Here is a 24,237-nt window from a genome sequence, read left to right as displayed (position 1 = left end):
AATGTTGAGCACATGTAGTGTAAAGGCTATGCCAAGAAATATGATAACAATCACGTGATTCGAATTGAAAGAACTCTCAGCAGCTGAACAAAGTGATGATAGAGTAACTTATGACCAAAGGGTGCTACCAATGGCATTAACACTCAGAACTCCTCAACTTGTAGTGTTATATCACTTTAAATGTAACAGTCATGCATTTATACACAAATGTTGAAATGAATTCAATTGATGGAAAGCCTATGCATCATAGTTCAGTTGCTACATTGCTACATATACATCCACATTGCTACATATACATCCACATTGCTACATATATCCACATTGCTACATATACATCCACATTGCTACATATACATCCACATTGCTACATATATCCACATTGCTACATCCACATTGCTACATATACATCCACATTGCTACATATATCCACATTGCTACATATACATCCACATTGCTACATATATCCACATTGCTACATATATCCACATTGCTACATATATATCCACATTGCTACATATACATCCACATTGCTACATATATCCACATTGCTACATATACATCCACATTGCTACATATACATCCACATTGCTACATATGCATCCACATTGCTACATATATCCACATTGCTACATATACATCCACATTGCTACATATATCCACATTATTATAATGCCAAAAACACTGGTGTCAAAGCACAAGACTCTCAAAGTCGCTCATTATGGCACACAAAACATAAACGTTTTCTTGAAATTTTACTGGAAATGTAAATATCTTGCACACAACTATTAAAAGTGAAGCTGAGTTTATATAGAAAACACAATGCACTGTAAATATACTTGGTGACAGGTTATGTATATCCATGTATCTGCATACTGTTGGTTAAAATTGCTTATTATTGATAATTCCTGGAACAATCTCATACAGCATTCAATGAATTACAGTGAATTAATGCTATGTTCAAAACACATAAGATAGTGCTATTTTGATATTGTACATAATTGCTACAATGTAAAAGCCACATTTCAGTTTGTAGGGGATTACTGATTCTGCTAAAAATCAAATAAACTTGCAGTGTTCTACAGACTCAGTACTAAGTTCAAATCATCACATGATCCAGTACAATCTAAACCACGTCTACAAATGTTTATGGAATCACGTTTTTCTATAAATTGTTCGAGGTTTTGTTTGTACCATACGGTCCATGATGGTAAAACCAACTCAAATTCATACTAAATCCTAAATTATTTTTACTTGTCAATAAGATGTTGAGAACCAAGAATAAAAAGAAAAACACATCCTAATTACATTTGAGAGAAATATCTTGCATTACAAATTCAGTAAACTTCACAGAATGACATAGGTTTAAAAGTAAGCTCAAGAGTTTGTTGGACAATCAATACTGGGTCATTAGATATGCATTTAAATCTTCTGTGACACTTCAATTTCCCCTGGAATTCCTTGCCAACTTTCTGTTGCAAATTACATGACTTTCAGTATGAAAACAATGATAGCATGGAGTTCAAATTCTGGCTACCAGTGACCTTACAGAATTCAGGAAAATGTTAATGCCAAGCTGTGACAATGAAAATACAATAAAGGATATTCTATGAACTGCATTTTTTCATGTTCAATTGCATGGATGGATGAATCTGAGTTTCATCTTCAAAAAACTTTTCAAAGTTTTCAATCACATGATCAATAAAAGGATGAAGTATGAATCCTGTTCTGGAAATTTTCATTTTGGATTTTCCTATCAGTGCTGCAATAACAAGTAATTGACAATAACATAGTCCCCACTTGTAATAGGGGTATTAGTCTTGATGGGGCAGGGAAATGTGGTCATTAAGACGTATCACTGGAGTGTATATGTTGATATCTATGGGCACATAGGTCTATGTCGTTATTTCCACCGTCTGGTTTCAATGAAATTATCCCGGGCAATTTTGCATAATGGCTTAAGACATCATCATGAAACAACGAATGAAAACAAAATGGCTGCCTGCCGAACATCCCTCCAAAAAAAAAATTGATGTGCATGTGTCCACCGAAGTGTATTACCCTTGTACCAACTTTGAATGAATCTGTAAAGGCATGTCTAAGATATCTGTGCAGATGCATGAAAACACAGAGCCTAATCTACAAGTCCCAAGACTTTGTCCACTGGGACTGAAACACCATTAACAAAATGAATCAAAGTCATCTGGCAGCCATATTGGATCATATTGTTGAAATATTTTATGTGCAAATAAAAGGTCTATTTGTCTAGCCTGTACCAATTTTGAAAGAAATCAGTTGAGACATGTCTGAGTTATGGCTCAAAACACAAAAAAAATCGTGCTGAAATGGCTGCTATGACAAATATCTGTGCTCTTGTACCAAATTTAAAAGAAATCGGTTCAGACATGCCTTAGTGATAACTTAAAACACAAAAAAATCGTAACAAAACGGCTGCCTGGCGGCCATCTTGGATCATACTATAACAAAAATCAATATGCATATGTATGACATAGATGCCCTTGTACCAAATTTGACAGAAATCGGTTGAGACATGCCTAAGTTATGGCTGGAAAACACAAAAAATCATAACAAAATGGCCGTGTGGCAGCCATCTTGGATCATATCACAAAACCAATCGACGTGCATTTGTACGGGGTAGGGTACTATCCTTGTGCAAAGTTTGAAAGAAATTGACTATGGCATATGTCTGAGATATCTGCGTGAACGGATGGACGGACATGACCCAATCTATAAGCCCCTGGACTTTATCCGTGGGGACTAAAAACTGTGTCACTGCATCCTTTTTGCAATATGAATACGATGAGAAACTAAATTTTTATTTTTCTTGGCCCTATACATGGGAGTCTATGGAGAACCGCCTTATACATGGGAGTCTATGGAGAACTGCCTTATACATGGAAGTCTATGGAGAACTGCCTTATACATGGGAGTCTATGGAGGTGTAAACTAAAAAGTCCTCTAACACGGCCAAATTTGATCGCATTGTGAAACAAATCGACGTGCATCTGTATTGGGTAGGGTACTATCCTTGTGCAAAGTTTGAAAGAAATTGACCAGGGCATGTCTGAGATATCTGCGTGAACGGACGGACGGACGCATGGACAGACAGACATGACCCAATCTATAAGTCCCCCCGGACTTTGTCCGTGGGGACTAACAAGCAAGAGTCTCCATATCTTTAGTTACATTTATAGTTTATACAATATTACACAGATTTGTTATTATTGTTTCATCTGATAATCTCAGCTACTATGTAGGACAATGGACCCATGTGTGTAAATCAGACTTAGTGTTCAATTAAATTGCCACTGAAATATTTGTCTTTGCACTGACTTTGACACTCTGTCTTGTTCCATATACATTTATACTTTTCATATTTTAGAAATATCTACTTGGAAGCCATCACGAGATTCTTGAACTTTTTAATTAGCTGTACAAAAGTACTCAGTCTTGGTAAAATTCCCACTATCACTGGCAAAGTTGTCTTAGATACTTCTATGGCCATAACAATACCATCCCATATCTGCAGACGCAGACCACGTTTTACACAATGATGAAGAGGCTTGTTAGCATGATCCATGGCTACTTCAAACTGATTTGTTTCACTTTGACCAGATGTCAATTTCATTGTCACAGTACTGCCATACACGGCTAGAGTGGCATCATGCCAAACCTGTAATATAATAATAATATAATAAGATATAATAATATATTAAGTCAACCAAGTTTCAACTGGTCAGTGTATTTGAAGTAGAAGCTGAATATACAAGGAGCTAAGCTCTGAATTTTTTTGGCATAGTTACTTAGACAGGGGTTTCATTAAGAGCCGGCAGCCGGCGAAGTTGACCGGTTACTCTCACGATTTCGCCGGCTACTTTTTTGGAAAATTGGGAGTCTTTCATCGCTAAAATGTTTTTACCTTCTGAAATGGTTCGGACAAGTATCACAAGCTGTGCCATCAAATATTTAACGAGTTTTATGTGAAACAAAGTTTAGTAGACGAGCACTGCGATCGCCGTGTAATACGTCTGGGGTGTATTGCCTGAGTAAAAGTCGGCATTGCAATGGACAATTCTATTGGCTACTGCAATTGCTGACCCCAATATAGTGACTTTTATATTCGCCAATGAAAACGTCCGTACTACATCTGTCAGCCCTCATAAACTCAATTTAAAATGACCGGAACAGAGGGAGAAGCGATCGCGAGGTCAAGCTTTAAAGCGCACCAAGGAACGAAGGAGAGTGTAATTTCGTGAGTTTAAACTGTTTTCGATGGTAATGGCCTGATTTTTTCTTACAAAAAAACTTCTCGATTTATTACAGTTTGAATTTAAGTAAGCCGACCTGCGTTGCGGGGCGTTGCACTGCCATAGGCATCAATGTGAGCGTACAGCTGGAGGTATGATATGTGCTGCTTTTTGGTCTACCCGCGCCAATAAGAAGGGATAGACCTGAGTGATAATAGACCTTATTCTTAAATGGTGGACGAGATCTCGTTTAGCCCGAGAAAGCGCATGAGTTGTGCTTTGGGGGGCAACTTTACTTCCGGTTCTTACAAGTCATGCATGGCGTACGACAGTGATGAGCAGAACACAGCCGATCTTCCTAAAAGTACTCTGACCTACAAAATACTGAAACGGTGGAAAGCGTCTGAGCTGAAAGTATTTCTAAAGGATCGCAATATATATCTCTCTACGGTTCGATCAATTTCAAGAGGACTGGACGAGAGACCTTAAGCTTAAATCACGGTCCGTGGAGGGACCGTGCTTAAATGTATTCCTAGTGGTTTTGGCATGGAGAAAACGAAAGGATGGTGACTCCATGTGGCAATACAAAACTCTACGATCCTATCGACTGTTCCATGCAGGCTACGTACAAAACACAGAAGCTAACAATCAAACTAGATTTTGAATGTAATAAAGGGAAAGCGGTTCCCCACATCGCCTACACTATTTTTATGTTCTCTGTTTTCATGTTTGATTTTGTGTGTTCGGCTATTGGTGTAGATATAAGCCTGGCGAGATGTAGCCGTAATCGGGCTGTCGAATGACAGTGTGATCATTTGACGCTACGTTTCGAAACCAAATATTTCTGTCATACATAACAATCTATATATCGGGTATAATATTGATACTAGACAACACAGGAAAGACTTGCTTTGTGTCGTGGCACGCCAGATTTGCGAAATTGCCGATATTTTACCTCTTGCTGGGACTCTAATAATCTATACTAGACAATTTAAAATGACTTTGCCTTGCGTCTAGACACACCTGATCTGTGAAATCACAGATATTTACTTCATCTTTATCGGCAATTGGGACTCTAATATCGATACAAGAATGACTTGCCTTGTGTCTCCGGCACGTCTGGTCTATGTAAAATTGCCAATAAATATTTGGAACTCTAATATCGATACTAGTTGATTCTAGACTGTCATATCGCGGGTAAATATCCAATAATATATATGAGATTTTACCATCTCACAGATCTTGACAAGCCCGACTTCCTCAATGCGACTATTACTTCAATACTAGACGATACTATACTTGTCAAATTGCGGGTAAATATTCTATGTATATCTGGGATTTCACTACAATACAGATCTAGCCCAGTGGTCTGGCCGAGCCCGATTTCCGTAGTCCGACTATACGATACTAGACTTGTCTAAAACTGTGGGTAAATATCCTATATTGGAAATTTCTCTAACTCACATAACAATTCTAATTTCGATACTATGTTGTCTAGTTGCTGTCAGTATACGATATAATATTAAAGGGCAATGTCGCTGTGTCATGGAAATCCAGTTTACCTCGACACGGTCGATACGCTAAACAAGGACTCTTTTATGACCACAACAAGATTTCACCCATGCTTCAGAAATGGGGAGCATATTGAATAGCGTTCTACTCTCGCGAAAAAAAATGAGGTAAGGTCTTTCGCCTATAGCTAGATGCAGTACCGATCAGTCTGTTAAGTTTTTATTTGCGAATTTCATAGTTTGCAAATGTCTTGAAAAAAATAAATATTTCTTGTCTTTGAATAATTTTGTAATGTATTAAGCTTAGCAAAACGTTTGGGGAAACTTCTTTCCATAGGCCTATGGCGAAAGTTACTGGCCATTGTCTTTAGGAACAGCAGGGCATCCCTCAGGAGTCACTGGTCCGGCATGAAAATAGCTGGTCTCGGGCCATCGGGTTGGCGTGAATTTCGCAAGCTGTGTGCTTGTGCATTTATGAGTGTGTCGGTAGTGTTGCGTAATTTGTTTCCGCATTTATGTTTGATATTTCTTGTTGTGAATATTCTCGTTGTATTAACTTTTCATTAAATGTTTTGACTTTGTTGTTAAAGTCCTCTTCATTGTAACATGTCCTCATGATCAGGCCCTTGAAGGTTGATTTTGGATGACATGATTTTCTCTGTAAGAACTTAAATGTATCTGTTGGTTTTGTGTGTGTTATCGTGTCCAGTATGTTTTTGTTGTTGTAAATGACTAGATCAAGATGTGTTATTTTGTGTGAAGAACTTTCATATGAAAATTTGAAAGTAGGATGCATTTTGTTAATTAGTGTTATGAATTCGTGGAGTCCGTGTTCTGTTCCAATGAAAATCAGGAAAATATCGTCTCTGAATCTACACCATAGTGATATTTTTGTTGTGTGTTGACGTATGATTTTCAGGCATTACAGTCAACTCGCACCTTTTCCAACCCGCCCAGAACCAACTCGCCCGATTCCAACTCGCCTGATAACCAACTCGCCCGATGCCAACTTGGCCGTTGTTTGAGATGGGGTGTAGTTGTAGATTCCATGTACGCTAACCCGATGGCCCGAGGCCAGCTATTTTCATGCCGGGCCAGACGTGAAAGACGTGAAAGACTGTCTTGCTGTTCCTAAAGATGTGAGCCAGTAACTGCAGTAACTATCCCTATACGTAAAGAAGTCAAACGAAATTTATTCTTTCAAGAGATTTGTAAAACGTGAAATGTCAACAGAAGGGGGATCCCCCATCCCCCTGTCTAGATGAAACACTGTATAATATCGTCTACAATATCACATTTATATCATTAATAGTAATGAATTATTATAGTTTGCCTCCTAAAAGCAAATAGAGGTTCTTAACATACCAATTTTCGTACCATACATGAAGGTACTTTACTGAGCAGTATTGTCAAATTATTTCTAGATTTTAGTTTTCTTTCTTCAAAATATATTCAGCATTACCCAATTTTCATCATTTTTATTTATGAATTATCATATTTAATCTCCCAGGTAAATGGCTTTTATGATATATGAACACAAATTGTCCTGGAGCACTGCTGACAATACTCCTGAAAGTACTATAATTTCAAGTGACTTTGAGCTGTAAAAAGTGAATTTTTTAGCTGATTTTTCAGGGCTTTTGGCCGGGAGGGGGGACACCCCTCTCCCACACCCACATCCTCCCCCGAAGACCGCTTGGCGGTCATGGTACGCAGCTGCAAAGCCGCCTACATTTTTATTTTAGCCCCCTACTTCAAAACTTAGTGAAACCCCTTAGCATGGCAAAATTTCCGACGCTGCAGAGGTGGATTCCTAGTAAGATTTCTAGAGTGAAATGTGATGCTTCTGATCACATTTCCAACAGTTAACTTTGGACTTACAGTCCATGACTCAGTGTTTCCTAAGGAAATTGAAACATTGCCTAGTCTGTTTGACAATATCATGTTGTCTTGCAGAATCTTGACCAATTGGTAAAGTACTGTCTCTGGATATGATGCATCAACTCATTAAAATGACTTCAGTATCCCTCAAAATGCTACGCGAGGCCATCATGTTTAGTCATATTAACACACATAGTCAAATGTCAACATGTAAAAGTATCAATATTACTTTATGTTGGCACAACCTGGAATGTATTTTGAAAATAAGAACAATATCTGATTGCTTGAATTGAGTTGTGCAATATATGATTGGTTGAATCAAGAGTTGTACAATATCTGTGTGGTTGAATCAAAAGTTGTACAATATCTGTGTGGTTGAATTTAGAGTTGTACAATATCTGTGTGGTTGAATTTAGAGTTGTACAATATCTGTGTGGTTGAATAAAGCGTTGTACAATATCTGTGTGGTTGAATCAAGAGTTGTACAATATCTGATTGGTGGAATAAAGAGTTGTACAATATCTGATTGGTTGAATAAGGCGTTGTACAATATCTGTGTGGTTGAATCAAGAGTTGTACAATATCTGATTGGTGGAATAAAGAGTTGTACAATATCTGTGTGGTTGAATAAAGAGTTGCACAATATCTGATTGGTGGAATAAAGTCAAGTTATACAATATCTGAGTGGTTGAATAAAGAGTTGTACAATTATTCTAGTGGTTGAATCAAGAGTTGTACAAGATCTAAGTGGTTGAATAAAGAGTTGTACAATATCTGCGTGGTTGAATAAAGAGTTGTAAAATATCTGAGTGGTTGAATCAAGAGTTGTACAATATCTGAGTGGTTGAATAAAGAGTTGTACAATATCTGAGTGATGTAATAAAGAGATGGACAATATCTGAGTGGTTGAATTTAGAGTTATACAATATGTACTTACCTTTTCTCCTCCATGCTTTGAAATTTCTTTAATTAGAGAATTACAAAATTTCAGGCACTTGAGATCCTCTTCTGGTATTTGACCAAACTGTCCCATTGCTTTTGCAACATGTACAAATGATATGGCAGGGGTGCATTTGTGAGAGTAAGTCTTCTTGGAAACAACGTCTGATGCAATAAAGAATACATGATGAATTTAGATCTATATAATATTATTTAAAACCCTGGTTCATCAACATAAGACTCAATGGGGACTGAATGATGATCAATATCCATACTTGTACGAAAACATTTCCAACTTTTGTGATCAAAATTGTGTTTCAGAATATAAATTGCATGGTGCATTATCTATTTTTCATTGCCTATCAATGTCTGGGACTGATGATTGCCATTTGTACATGTAGGCAGGTAATTATTGACAGGTTGTCACTGCTTGGCAGGTAATACATGGTAGGCTGTGATTGGTCAGTAGGCAATATAAGATAAGTTGTGATTGGTTTGTAGTAAATATAAGAGGCTGATATTGCTAAATTGGTTATATATGACAGCTGTGATTGGTTAGCTGTGATTGGTTAGCTGTGATTGTTTGCTGTGATTGGTTAGCCGTGATTGGTTAGCTGTAATTGGTTTGGTGTGATTGGTTGGCTGTTATTTGTTAGCTGTGATTGGTTAGCTGTTATTTGTTACAAATCACAGTTTGTCTATTCTTACTAAAAGAGTAGGGTAGGATGTGACTGCATAGCTTGCACCACAAAGTGGGCTGTTATTGTTTGTGAGTGCTGTGTGACAGCTGGTTAGTAGTCAGTAATTACAGTGATTGTTGATGGTTTTTAGGTAATATACGGTAGTTACAAAAGGAGTTGAATAATACTACTAAAATACAATACATAATTTATTACTTCACACCGATGTTGGTACAAAGGGCTTATTGATTATTTTGCAACTTTCTTGAAGGATAATTCAATTGACAATCTATTTGTTTACCTTATATTAAAGAGTAAAGTGCTGTATAGTTTATTCTTTTGTTTTGGTAGTGACCCTATTGATCCACTTCTACAATAACTACTTTGATGCATATTTTATTTAATAATATGATATTTTAACAAACATACTGGGAAGTATGCGAAAGAAGATTACTGAAACATATTGCCCGACATCACGTAATTGTTTGATAGCATGCACTGCAACATTTTCATTCTAACCACTGACTGTGTTATAACCTCATTTATTATACATTTCACACATGTAACTAACCATAGACAGTAGAGGGGGGACCCCCTCTACTGTCTATGAACTAACTCATCAACTTGGCTGTGTTGAGGTTATATTCATACAAGGCCTTATGGAATAGGCATTCTGTGCATTACTTTTAGCGCAAACAACCTTCTTTCATTCTTAATGACAGACAATATCTCAGTTGTCCTACAAGAAAGTAACTAAAAGTAGTTTTGATTCATACTTGATATAGCGGTACCTAGCTTGATTTGTTACACAATGTTTATTCCTTTGTGATTCATGCAGGCACACGTCATCCTAATTTTGATTTTGCACAAGGGAATATAAACTGAAGTCTGACCTTGCCCACAACCATAGAAAATACATAAACATAACGGAGATGCAGAGTTTTCAAGATTAAAGGTATACAGTCACCTGAAATCTAAATATGCCCATATATGGTCAAATTCAAAATGTGTGTCACAGATATGCATCAAAATGCCAATGTGAGGGCGCTGCTTTTAAAAAGCAGCCATCCGCTTAAAATCTGTGATTGGTTAGATTTTCTCCTTCCATGGTAACTGTGGCAAAATCAGAACAGGTGACAGTATACTTTTAAATGAAATTGTTTATTTCAGATGTAATTTTAGTATACTAACCTAGTGTATTTTGTGCTGAAACGCTTTCTACTGGCATCTCTAACTGGCTAGTAGAGGTTTGTTCTGGGAGATTACCTTGAGTGTCTCTTTGTGTTGAAGATTCCTCCTCAGTCACATTAATGCCACTGACAGATCTGATATTATTTTGAAAGTCAAATTCAGTAGTTTGATCAGCCGTGGTATCACCTCTAGCACAAGTGTCTAAATCAGGGCCTGGCTGCTGACATCTGCATGGACACTGGTATCTTGGCATCTCAACCCTGTCAATTGAAATTTAGAACTTTTTGAAACTGGAAAAACAAATTAGTTCATATGCTTAAACAAGATTTCAAGTCCACCTTACATTGATGAAATGACATTTGTGAAAGTTTAATGAAATTTTTGTGATGTGGTGCAATCAAGAAATGTGATAGTTATACTTAATTACAATAACACTAAACAAGTGTTGTGGTATTATTACTGCCTGGTTTTGATTACTTTGAGGTATTCTACACCAATATCATCCCGTGTGAGACTCGGTGTACTGATGGCATCTATGACAAAATACCTAACCCATAATACCTGATACATCAAGAGTTCTCTCTGGTTTGCCAGGTTGTGTACACACAGATTTTCATCGACATAGATTGAATAAAACAAGTCATCACTGATGACACAGTCCCAACTCACACCATTAATTGACATGCATGTAGCATGCACACTACAGTACAATGTCTGTGTGCCAAGTTTGAACAAAATCTGTTCAGGGATAGTTAACTGAGTGGTTCAAAAATATGAAAAAATCGCAACAAAATGGCTGCCCGGCAGCCATATTGAATCGTATCACAAAATAAATTGGCGTGCATATATATGCCACAGTACTTTATCTGTGTACCAACATTGAACAAAATCAGTTCAGAGATACTTGAGTTATGGTTCAAAAACATGAAAAAATCGTAACAAAATGGCTGCCATATTGGATGGTGTCGCAAACTAAATTGACATGCATATATATGCCAGAATACGTTATCTGTGTACCAGCACTGAATGAAATCAGGTCAGGGACAGTTGAGTTATAGTTCAAAAACATGAAAAAATCGCAACAAAATGGCTGCCCGGCAGCCATATTGGATTGTATCGCAAAATAAAGTGACATGCATATGTATGCCACAGTACTTTATCCTTGCACAAAGTTTGAAAAAAATCGGCTAAGAGATGACAGACGGCTGCTGACGGACGGACAGGACCCAATCTATAAGTCCCCACCGGACTGCGTCAGCGGGGACTAAAAAAGATGATGATGCATATCAATAATCAAGGGAAAGCACAAGCTTATCATACCATCTTATAATATCATCTTATCACATCATCTTATCATACCATCTTATCATACCATCTTATTGTACCATCTTATTGTACCATCTTATCATATCATCTTATAATACCATCTTATCATACCATCTTATCATACCATCTTATCATACAATCTTATTGTACCATCTTATTGTACCATATCATCATACCATTTGTCATATCATCTTATAATACCTTTTAGACAAGTCAATGTAATACTCTTTATTTTCTTCCATGGTATGACTTGGTAAATGTGACGAAGCTGCTCTCCTCTCTGTTAAATCTTCTCTGTATGACAACTGGAATGAGCAAGATCATAAAATATTAGTGTCGACCTTGTGAACAATACAATTCTGCTATCACTTTTTGCTGAAAACAATGATGAAGTGTTTATCTCAAGATATGCATTCTGTTGTGTAACATCAACGGGTTGTATAGTTTGAACTTAATCTGTTACAAATAGCTCTCCCCCACTTTTTTGATGAAGCCACTGATAGTATCAAAAAGACACCTTCAACTGGACATTACGGCAATAGTCCGAGAGGGCAACGACCCTCTCTTGAAGTGCAGAGATACACGGACGCCAATTACACTGTCAACTTCTATGCCAGAGGGATCAGCTACAAACTTTTCACTCAAGATATGAATATGTCATGACAGAAAAAAACAAGTTCACACACACACACACACACACACACATCTTAAATTGCATTGTATTGCAATATACATTGACATACATACGTATGTTGAAGTATATTGAGCCTATACAAACTTTGAATAAGATCAATCAATCAAGTCTGAGTAGTGGCACTGCATGCCAAAAATCATAACAAAATGGCAGCCAAGCGGCCGTATTGGATTGGCTTACAAAACACTTTGACCTCTGAATGACCTGTGTTGAAGTATCATAATACATAGTCCTTGTGTCAAGTTTGAGTGAAATAGGTGCAGGCATGTCTGAGAAATGGCTTAGGACAGACAGAAGGAGCTAAATCCATTTGTCCGTCTGACTTTGTCTAAGGGAACTGTACAGATTAACTTGAGCCATAATTATTTAAATAAATTAGTTTATGAATACTCTTCCATGTCTATGGTAAGAATCATACTTACTGGTGCATCAAGGTCTGGTAGCTCTTCACAAACCCGATCATGATGTTTCTTGTACTGATGTCCCTTGGCCATTATTTCTTCTTGTTCCTGTAGCATTCTGGCAAATTTTTCATCAAACGCTGTACATTCAGCCATGGACCATGATTCAGTTAAGTCTTCAGGTCTGTATTTGTTGTGATTGTTTCTCTCTTGTTGCTCCAGAAACCTGACGAAATTCTGTTGATAATTTAATAAAGTCACATGAAATTTTTTAATCCTAAATTTATCACCAGATATTTTTACATGCCTATTTGATTGAATAGGACAAAAGTTCTAACCATGTAGGAATATGGGAATGAAAGAAATTGTAAACATTGTAACATTGTAAACAAAGGCAAAAAGCTCTGCACTCCAATTTTGAGTTTGACCCGATTTTCAATTAATTGTAAGAAAAACATATCATGTAAAAGCTTTCTTTGATGATACCGCACCAAAGACTTCTCAATGTCATCAGAACCCAGTCCCCTGTGAAGCATTAGAAGTGATTTCATTGTTAATAGGATAACATTGAAGAGGTTGACGTAACGCATAGACGTTAGGCGCAATGTTTGTAAAGTTTGTGGAAATATGCAAATCAATATTCAAATTAGCGACAATGCTTGCTTACAATCCTGGAAAGAACGCTTTTTAATTAAGAAACATTTTTAGAAAAACTTCACCATCAAATCAGATGACTTGATGGATAATGTTTATTATCATTAAATTGCTTTGTGAGTACTTTTTCAATTTTTCTGTTAAAGGATATACTACCGTATGGGATATTTAAATCAAGATCAGGTAGCTCTTCACAAACCTTATCATAATGTTTCTTGTACTGATGTCCCTTGGCCATTACTTCTTCTTGTTCCTGTAGCATTCTGGCGATTTCATCATCAAACGCTGTACATCCAGCAAAGTTCTCAGGTCTGTATTTGTTTTGATCATTTTTCTCTAGTTGCTCCAGAAACCTGGCAAAATTCTGTTGATAATTTAATAAAGTCACATCAGATTTGCTTTTTTTAACCCTTTCATCATCAGATATTTTTACATGCCCATTTGTTTGAAAACTGTGAAAGGCCCCACCATGTAGGAAAATGGTAATGCAAGGGAAATGTGTATTGATAGTCACTCATGGGCAAAAAGATTTGCAATCTAGTATTGAGTTTGACCTGACATTCAATTAATTCTTCAGAAAGACACACATCATTTTAACTTTGTATTTTGATACTACCGTACATGAAACACCTCTGAGAAGAGATTAAAGCATTTTAATTGACAATTGCAAAAATTAAAAAAAAAACTTTACTTTGGAGAGTCATGCATGCTCATATGAAATTTCTCTATTTTGACAAAAGAAGATGACAATTTCAACTTTGTTTCATTGATTAAAAATGAACACAGACTGGCATATCTAAAGCAAAATGTTCTGAAAATGTTCATGCACGGTAAAAGAGTGTCTTTGCCAGGTTCATCTATGGAACATCACTATCCAGTTGCACAGTGGTGTATTCATTTTTCATCCAATTATCAACTGACTTACATAAATTGAACTACAATGTATCTATATTCCTTTGAACAGCCCTTCATCAGAAATAAAACTCAGATTTCAGAAACTAAGATCATAAATACTTTGTTTTTTCAAACACTTAAAACTTCCTTTCCTAAATTTTGTAGAAAGGTGCAACACCTGTACAGCATAAGCTGCTACTGCTGGAAATTTGGACACATTTTGTTCTTATAAGGCGCTTGTCTTAACGAACGGTTACTATGGTTATATTAACTACTGTTCATAGCTGCCTGAAATCAGAACTCCATGGTAACAAGGCATTTGGTGAAAGCAAGTCCCAATGAAGATTCCAGAAAAATATTAACGTTTGCATACTCATGATATGACTTCTTTAAATACATAATGTCTTGTTCCAGCCATTCTTTTGTGCATTTTACTGCAAAGTTCTTTAATGAGCTGATGAAAGTTTATAAAATGTTATTTAAGATAGCTTATTTTCTTTCGAAGTTTCTCAATCTTGTAACTCTTTTGTTTTGTATTTCATTTTATGCCACTGTCAGGTATGTACACGGCTAAATAAATGAAAAATACATGATAAAACTCTTATGTCGTGAGAGGATCAACCCATTGTAAACTACATTATGAAACTGTGCTATTTGTGGAAATGAAAGTATCAATATTTTTATCAAAGGGACCATTTAAAAGAGAATTTCTTTTTGTTACATCTTTCAAACATATACATGATCTACAATATAGGGTCTTGCACTTAGGTACATGGGTCTAACAAAATTGATTGAAAACTAAGGGACTGGTCAGTTTCTTCAGCCTGGGGGGGGGGGGGGGGCGGTGGATTATTTTTTGCCGACGTCAAAAAGTGGCTGACCCCCCTATTCCAAATTTTGAAAACAGGGTGACCCCCCCCCCCCACACACGACAACTGTAATATGTAATAATATAATACTGTAATATATATATATATATATATATATATATATATATATATATATATATATATATATATATATATATATATATATATATATATAATATTTTACATACATTTATATTTTAACAGTCATTCTGTGTTTTAATGAAATTGTTGGCATGTCAGTTGTAAGATAGGAATTTCAAAGTGTCAATTTTAAAGTTTGGATACAGTACATTTTGAATGAGCTGTGAATGTATTTCACTCTTTCTATGCTTAACCAGATGTCCTGAACTGTTGTACAGAAATGGATGTCAATCATTAATATCAAAGAGGAAAAAGCAGTAAAAAGAACAGAAAAGTATTAGGAATTTGTCATGCTTTTCATATGAAATGCAGATTTCATAATAGTACACTTTCACTTAGCAAACATCAAGATATCTCTGGCATATATCTCTGATTTATTAAAGTATGGCGCCCGAAGGGCGCGGAGAAAAATATGAAACATCCTGATATCTCTGATATATATGTCTTGTATTTAAAGTCATGCACAGGAAGGGTGTGCTGAAAAATGTCTCATATATTAAAGTAATGCGCTTGAAGAGCATGCTGAAAAATATTGAACATACATATATCTCTGATATATGTATGCCTGATATGTTAAAGTTGGGCGTGCTGAAAAATATGTCTGGTTATTAAAGTTACGCGCCCAAAGGGCGCGCCGAAAAATGCAACTGGGTGAAATTTGTGGCTGACACGATGCATTTTAGGCAATGATGAGCCTGTGTTGAAATTCAAAAACACACTGACCCCCCCCTATTGGGCATTTCAAAAACATGGTGACCCCCCCCTCCTATCACCAAAGTCAAAAACAGGGTGACCCCTCCATGAATCCACCAGCCCCCCCCCCCCCCCCCCACCCCGGCTGAAGAAACTGACCAGTCCCTAAAATGACATTTTGGAGAAGTTTAAATTTGCATAGTCCACTAAAGTTTAAAAGTTCCAGAGACTGAATGCTTGTCAGTGGCACCCCTACGGACTGAGCTGGGGAGTATTAGTAGTGACAGTAAGTGTATAGCATGGCACAGTGTACTGTAGTGATACAAGCCTTGTTTATTTTGGACTCCCTTGAATAGTAGAAATCTGCACTAAAATACTCCTGTGAAGCACAACTGCTGAGTGTCCTTCCGATAAATTTACCTTCCTTGTTTCTCAATCTGGTATGATCTGCCTATAATGTCTGAACAAATACTAACTGTTGGCATCAAAGTAAGATGTATTTAAAAAGTTTACACCAAACACATGTATGATGCCACTTTAACTTACAGTATCAGTATCTTCTTGAGGTTGTTCTTGTTGTTCACAAACAGATCTTTCCTCTAACTGATGATACACATGCTCAGCTTGTGTGTCCATTTCTTCACTGTGGAACAGAAACACAACACAGAGATTTGACTTGAAGGCAACACAAAAAAATTACCCACTTGATGTGTTGGACTTATAATCATTGATAATACGCTGGAAATGTACTCACGTAGATTGTGATCATTTCATGACAAAACAAGAAGATGGTTGTCATGATTTAAAAATAAAACTTTTGTACCAAACCTGCAACACACGTATCTCTACAAATCCAGTACAAGAAGGAAATAAATATTCCATGACATTAATATGCAAATGTGATAATTATACTGTACATAATCGCATTAAGTTTTTCTTGATCAATAAATGAGGTCACTGGATATGAGCATTTGTGAAGAGCAGTATAACTTCTCGCCTTTTATTGGCTGAAGGTTAGGGTGACCCTTTTATTTTTTTTGTTTCTCATCTCCAGAGGAATCGTAACTCAATCAGGGCAGGCGCTCGAAATAAAAAATAAACAAGTACCAAAAAAAATCTGTATTTGTTTCAGTTCAATGTTCTGTCCATTAAGTCACTTCAATTTCTTGTCTTTCAGTTCAGTGTTCTTACTCTCTGTCCTTTCAGTCTGAGTTGCTGCAATCTCACAATTTGATGATGGTGGTGCTGTTGCTAGGATGATCGCCTCAGTGGCGGCACAAATAAAAAAGTTTTTTTTATTTTCATGTTGGAGATGAAATTTACTGTCGGTCGGGAGATGAGAAACACAAAAATAAAAACATGTCGCCCTTATACAGCTGCATGAAAAGTGTGCCCTCTAGTGGTATGAAAGTGTGAACTCATAAAATATTAATTAAAGAAAGGTTATAACGACATAATGTTACACCGTAACATTTAACCAAACCAAATAAAATAATGATTACACACGTAATACATAACATTTGCTGATAAAATAATATTGTAGATGCATAATATTATTATTTTTCATGAAAGATAATGCTTTTTGCACATAAAATCATAGTAACTGCACAAAAAATAATTCTTTGTGCACATAATATCCTAAAGTTTGAACATAAAATACTACTGCATACCATAATATCATGCAGTAGTTTGAACTTTAACTAATGGAATTTAATCATCAAATAATCCTTTATGCACATAACATCGTAATGTTTGCAAATAAAATAATACTGCAGACACATAATATTATAGTGTTTGAACATAAAATAATAGTAAATTAACCTAAAATAATACTTTATGCACATAATATCTAAATGTTTGCTCATGAAGTAATGCCTGATGCACATATAAATATAGTGTCGGCACATAAAATATTATTCTTTATAATAGTTATAAAATAATTATTTAACCTCCTAATATACAACTATCTGTAAACTTAAGTCCGCTGAGGCTTTCCGTATAAATCCTCGGTAGAAGCATTATTATACATGATCACACATCACACAGTGCTTAGTTATCCACAATTTTGTGTAAAATTGAAATCCATTTGTTGCAATGTCTCTCTAATTTGTCTTTTTCCAGAGCTATTTCGTACTCTAGATGGTAGTTGAATTTCACTTGCAACATAAAAGCTGCAAAGTGTGGTTTACTCTGTTTCATTTTCATGGCATAGATGTGTCTTTTGGCTAACAGTAGCAAGTGATTATGAATGTCAGAGTAACCGTCAACACAAAAGAGCACTTCATTTAAGTTATGTCTCGTGAACAAACTGAGAGATTCCTCGAAAAATGTGTGAAACTCGTTCCAGAAGGTCTCAGTGAATTTACAGGTGTAGAAAAGATGAGTTTTGGGAGAATGAACAGAGCGGTGATTGGTCCATGCCTCTTCTAGATAGATCGTAGTTTGTGTATAGAATATGATGAAGAAGTTTGAACTGGAATTCACGTGTTTTTGTGTCTATGGCTACCTTAAATGGTAGACTATATATGGGAGACCATGGTCCAGTAAAGTCATATTCTCTTTCATAATATCGTTCATTAATTGGACTTAGTTCCTCTTTACTGTAAATGGCGTTTCTGATGCTCTCCCTGGTAACTTTGTGGGAGGGTCGAAAGTTACAATTAAAAAACACATATTCATATTCATCTTTAAACACCGGTTCAACCAGCAATGGCTCCAGCCACCTAACTCTGAGACATGTGATTGCTCCATAAAGAAGGAGGACTTCGTTCCCTTGGAGGTTTTTGTTGGTTAATTTTTCCCATGACAGATACCCCTCCTCGGTAAGTAAATCAAATATTAATTCAAACCCTTTCTGTCTTAGCTTTGGGTTATAGACAGAATGCCCTCCAATTAGAACATTTCTGTTGTTCCAAATTGTGTGACAAGTAATGTCAATCTCAGAGTCAATGACCTCAACATTGCAGACCGACCAGGATTCAAGCATTTCTTGGTAGAATCTCGGTAGGGGCAGGCTGAGTGAGTTAATATCGAAGTTACACTTGAATAGGTACTTTCCACCCACAGATTTTAGGCGATGGTCTAGAAAGAGTTTCCAGGGGTGCTCTTGTTTTCATCTAAATACCTTTTAATAAGGTTTATACGCATAAGCTTGTGTGTAGTTTTCACATCGGGAGCCTTTAAGCCCCCCTCTGAGACCCCTCTGACCATTACCTTTCTGGTTATTCTATCTTTCCCATTCCAGAGGAAATTGAAGATAAGCTGTTCAAATCTCTTAAGAATTTCAGGTGTTATTGTGGTCATTCTCATGACATAATTAAGTTGTGATAGGGCGAATGTTTTCAAAATCTGAACTTTGCCCATGAGTGTCAGGGATCTCTTTTTCCATGTTCCTAGAGTTCCTTCGATCTGCTTGAGTGGTGTTGCATAATTGAGAGTGGTGTTTAACTCTTGGTTATACGAAATGTAGATTCCTGCAATTTTGATTGGTGAAGTCGGCCATTTGATGCCAAATGGTTTTTTCTTACGTCTTTTCCACTTACCAAGCCAAATAGCTTCCGTTTTAGTAGGGTTGACCATCAAGCCTGAGAGTGAGTGGAACTCGTGCAACATTTCAAATATTCTCTGACATGACTGTTCATCCGTTACAAAGGTCGTCAGGTCATCCGCAAATGCGGCATATTTGCATTCACCTATTCCTGACCTGATACCCTTGACATTGGCGTCATCATTCAAGTTAATCAAGAATATTTCTAGCACAAGGATGAACAAATAGGGTGACAATGGATCTCCTTGTCTCACCCCCCTTTCAATGTTAAAATATCCGGTACTGAAACCATTGTTCATAACGCAATTAAGGTGGTTGGAAAGGCTAGAGCGTCAGTTATAAATGTCAACAAAACTATTAAAATATAAAAGTAGTCAACATTCTCTGTGGAATAAAAAAAACTAGACATTTGGGCACAAAGGCATTGCAGAGTTATAGCCTGTTAAAACTGCTGAAAAACTGACCAAATAAGAAGAAGTTGGGGAGTCCTTAGTGTATTAACTATGGTAGAGGTCCCCTAGCTTTTAATAAAATGTTTGAAAAGGGAAAGTCATTATTTGCTGTTTTTCAGGAAAGTTTGACAAGGCGGTGCTGGCATTCAGAGTGAGTGACTGCTATTGTAAATGCACTTTTAGATTCTTTGAGTGTCAAAGATGTGTCAAAAGTGAGATTAACCAAAAAAACTCCTCTATGACTTCAAAAGAAGGGTGCTAATATGGCTTGTTTTCAACATTTTTGACAGAATAACAGTTTTCCTACATAATTGTATACCAATTTAATCCAATTTTGAAATGAGATATGGACATGGAATTTTTACAGCCTATTAACAAGGTTACAGATAAGATTTGTACGGCACAATTTTCCTGTATTTGAAGTACTTTTTGAAAAATCACATTTTGAAATTTGAAAGAATTTTTAATAATTTTTTGATATATAAACCCATGTAAAATCATAAAAACAAATTTTATTTACAAATCCTGCCGTACAAATCTTACAATAAATAGTGTCAACATATTTATAACTAATTTGGTAATATTAATACTATCCAATTATTATTAAATTCAAATATGTAAAAAAAATATGAAAAATTAAATTTTAATATTTACTGGTGTCATATTTCAAAATCATGGCTGCAAATATACAATTTTTATATTCTTTGGAGAAAATATTAACTAAGGGAGTTATCCTGAAAATTTGAACTAAATATCTTGATTCTAACACTTGAAACTTGACATTAACTCTGAGAAAAGAATTGGTGCAAAAATAGCCTTTCCAACCACCTTAACTGCTCAAGTCTGTGTAAAATGTAATGAACCATTGTTTAAAGAGTGGGCCAAACCCGTATGTATTTAAACATTCCATAATGTAATCCCATTCTAAACTGTCGAAGGCTTTCTCAAAGTCTATGGCAAGCAGTATTCCCGGGAGGTTGTTTTCGTTTGAATGCCAGAGAATTTCCTCTATCAGCCTGATGTAGTCACTTATATCTCTGTCTTTGACAAAGGCACTCTGCTGGCAGTTAATGAGGGTAGGCAAAACATTTTTCAGACGATTGGCGAGACACTTTGCAGCTACTTTAGCGTCAGCGTTGATGAGAGAGATCGGTCGCCAATTATTGATGTATTTGGTGTCTCTCCCTTTCTTTTCTATTAGTGTGATCACACTTTGTCTCTGGGAGTTGGAAAGACTCCCGTTTTCGAATCCATAGTTGAGAGAATCAACTACTGTTGGCCCTATTGTCGGCCAAAATGTTGTGTAGAATTCTGCTGGCAATCCATCATTGCCAGGGGTCTTATTTCTTGGCATCATAGTGAGGGCGCAGTAAATTTCATTGTGGGTTATTGGTGACTCACAATTTTTCATGAGCTGGTGCCCAAGTTTGGGGATGTTGTCATTTTTCAGGAAGTGGTGGTCCAGTGATATCCCTTTCTGGGTTGGTTTTGGAGGAGTAGAGAGTACTGTAAAATGTCTTCAGCTCAGAAAGGATGTCTTTCTGCGATGTTTTCAGTTCAATGTTTGTGCCAATGATTCTTTTGATATGCCCTTTTCTCCCCCTCCTCTTCTCCAGCCCTAGAAAATACTTATTGTTTTTCTCCCCTTTTTCATGCCATCTGACTCTTGAACGAATAATTGAACCTTCAGTTATGTAGTCATTTTCCTCTCGAGCTCTGCTTTTGCATTTTGGAGTCTGAGGATGTCGTCCTCTGACGCATTTGGCCTGAGAGAGGTCTCTAGATCGGAAACTGCTCCCTCAAGTTCATTGATACGTTTCTTTTTGAGTTTCGCAATTTGTTTTGAGTATGAGATTGAAAATTTTTTAATCTCATATTTCAGGAGGTCCCATTTGAGGCCTTTGTCCTCTATTCCGTTGTAATCTTGGAGCCATAGGGTAAACTTTTGGGAAAGTTCGTCAATGTAAACACCGTCCTGAATAAGCTGGTATTTAGTTTCCAATATGACGGACCAAATGGTGTGGTAACAGGGTCAAAGGTCAGAGTCACTGCTGAATGATCTGTGCTAACGGAAGCTATTTACTTTTTTAAAAACTTGTCACAGTGCTGTTTCCATGTCAGGTTTTCATTGACAAGTGTACCACAAATCTTTTCACGGTGAACTGCTTGCAATTTCATTTTGCCAAGTTTGCAGTCTAATTGTTTATTCAATCATCTACGTTTTTGTTGCATCATTACAATCATTGCTTTTGTCTTATCACAATTGATGGCCATTCTATTATTCTTGCACCAATTTTGAACATTATTTAAGTCAAGGTTGTCTCAATTTCTTGAATACATTTTGCACTGGTAGTTATGGTTGAATCATCTGCGTACATGTCAATGTTATTATCAATATAAAGTGGCAAATCATTTATGTAAATAATGAACAATGAAGGCCCAAGTATACTACCTTAGGGTATACTACCTTAGGGAACACCAGTCAAAATATATTGCTTTTGAGAGTAAGAATTAAATTGAACCATTTGCATGCAATTTTGGAGGTAAGATTTAATTCACTGAAAAAAGATGTAAATTCTAGTTTCTTGCATACGCAATGATCAACAAGATCAAAAGCCTTCTTACGATTTAGAAACACTTCTCAATCGATATATCCAAAATCCATAACTTTACGTTTAATCAAGGCTGTTTTGCACAAATGATTGAGAATTGCTCAATACAAGGTTGTCATGCTTGTACAACTGAATATGCACATGCTTTTCAATAATTTTGGAGATAATAATTGTGACATATTGAAATTGGTCTGTAATTAACTAAGTCTTGTTTTGAACCAGCCTTGAACATTAACAAAGGAACAACTCTGGCTACTTTCCATTGATCAGGTAAAAGATTAAAAATTATTCGGCAATGATATTAGCAGATAATTAAAGCATTTTAGCACTCAGGTTGTCTTACCCAGTTGCCTTGTTATTGCATAATTTCCTTTATACCTAGTTACAAATTCTGGTTTAATATTATTTCAAAATTATTTAGTACTTGATGAAAGTGTCATTGAACACGCCACCAGCCTGTGGATCAAACTTTAGTCTCGTGGTAAAGTTGAAAATACAAAGTTTTAGTTTTAAGGGTTATTATTCGACCCTCCCTTAATTTATACTAAACGCCGACCTATTAAACGCCGTTCGGACTGGATAGGGTGAGCCGAGTGCCTGTGCTCTTTCGTCACCCAGAGTTTCCCCGTTTCACTCGACGTTGCGTTGCACGACGAGTACTCCCCTGCCGTGCCACACAAACTCGTCGGGGAGTCCTGAGCCTTGTTGACCGTCCGGCCGTATCAGACATAGCCAGACTAAAACGTAGAAAATAGAATATAATCTTCAACTGCCTGGCACTGCAAATCATAACGAAACATCGACCTCAGAATCAGACGTCTCGTAATTGAAAATTCTGGAAAACACAAAATGAGTATGTCATTGTCGCCAATGTTCAGGGAGGCGGCGTTGCTGCAGTCCCCTGGGCCTACGGGTTGTGGGTTGTACGGAAAATCCGTCTTCAAATCCACTACCCTCTAAGGCAATTTATATGTAATAGGCTACTGCAGCAAGGGGGCGGTGTAGCCAACAGCACAGGACTGTACTCGCAACATATATCATAGGGCTGATAATTAAAGGTAACTTACTCTATTGTATCTCCAGGCAGCTCCCACATGCGTCATGAAACACGGCAATTTCAAGAGCCAAGTTCAATAACAACTTCTTTGGTTCGTCTACCAAAGGCTACCGCATATCGGTCACATCAAGCTGTTGCACAGCATACGTTGTTTCGATATCATTTTAATGTGGATTTTCCCCATGACTCAGGGAGTAATGGCTTCTCTACTACGGTACATCGCGCTCCACTTAGGGAGCCGTCATTAATTACAGCCCGGGGGTCGAAGTAATCAGACGGGTTACCCCGAAAATTGACATCTAATGGGGTGGGGGTAGCTTTAAATGTGGAGGAAAGGGGCTACTTATTTTTTTTTTAGAAATGTACCGGTCAGAAGCATTTAGTGCAGTTATGAAATTATTCAAAAATTATAGAAAAAAATGATAAAACA

The 24,237-nt window shown here is 36.7% G+C and overlaps 1 protein-coding gene across 2 annotated transcripts; it reads right to left on the bottom strand.

Moving 5' to 3' along the window:
- Positions 1–735: 735 nt before the first annotated feature.
- On the bottom strand, positions 736–24,050 carry LOC139136553 (uncharacterized). Of its 2 annotated transcripts, none has more exons than XM_070704285.1 (8): positions 23,818–24,050; positions 16,686–16,782; positions 13,742–13,906; positions 12,910–13,125; positions 11,995–12,098; positions 10,468–10,727; positions 8,595–8,761; positions 736–3,691 (listed from the first exon to the last, which is right to left on the bottom strand). In XM_070704285.1, the coding sequence occupies exons 1-8, from the start codon at positions 23,844–23,846 to the stop codon at positions 3,407–3,409; spliced, it is 1,323 nt and encodes a 440-aa protein (XP_070560386.1). In that variant the 5' UTR covers positions 23,847–24,050; the 3' UTR covers positions 736–3,406. The 2 variants fall into 2 exon arrangements, with proteins under 2 accessions (XP_070560386.1, XP_070560387.1); XM_070704286.1 differs by having other exon boundaries at positions 10,468–10,601; positions 23,818–24,038.
- Between the last annotated feature and the right edge of the window lie 187 nt (positions 24,051–24,237).

This window comes from Ptychodera flava, chromosome 7 (genome assembly GCF_041260155.1).
Source record: "Ptychodera flava strain L36383 chromosome 7, AS_Pfla_20210202, whole genome shotgun sequence".
In the NCBI taxonomy this organism is placed as follows: domain Eukaryota; kingdom Metazoa; phylum Hemichordata; class Enteropneusta; family Ptychoderidae; genus Ptychodera; species Ptychodera flava.
Note: the sequence above shows the minus strand (reverse complement) of the source record. Positions and strands in the feature narration are given on the sequence as shown.

Excerpts from the sequence above, each read along its gene's own strand:
- LOC139136553 (XM_070704285.1), bottom strand. The coding sequence starts at position 23,846 with ATGTGGGAGCTGCCTGGAGATACAATAGA. Across the intron at positions 10,728-11,994 it reads TACATTGACTTGTCTAAAAG|GGTTGAGATGCCAAGATACC; the intron begins GTATTATAAGAT and ends TTCAATTGACAG. Across the intron at positions 3,692-8,594 it reads CAAAGCATGGAGGAGAAAAG|GTTTGGCATGATGCCACTCT; the intron begins GTAAGTACATAT and ends ATTATATTACAG.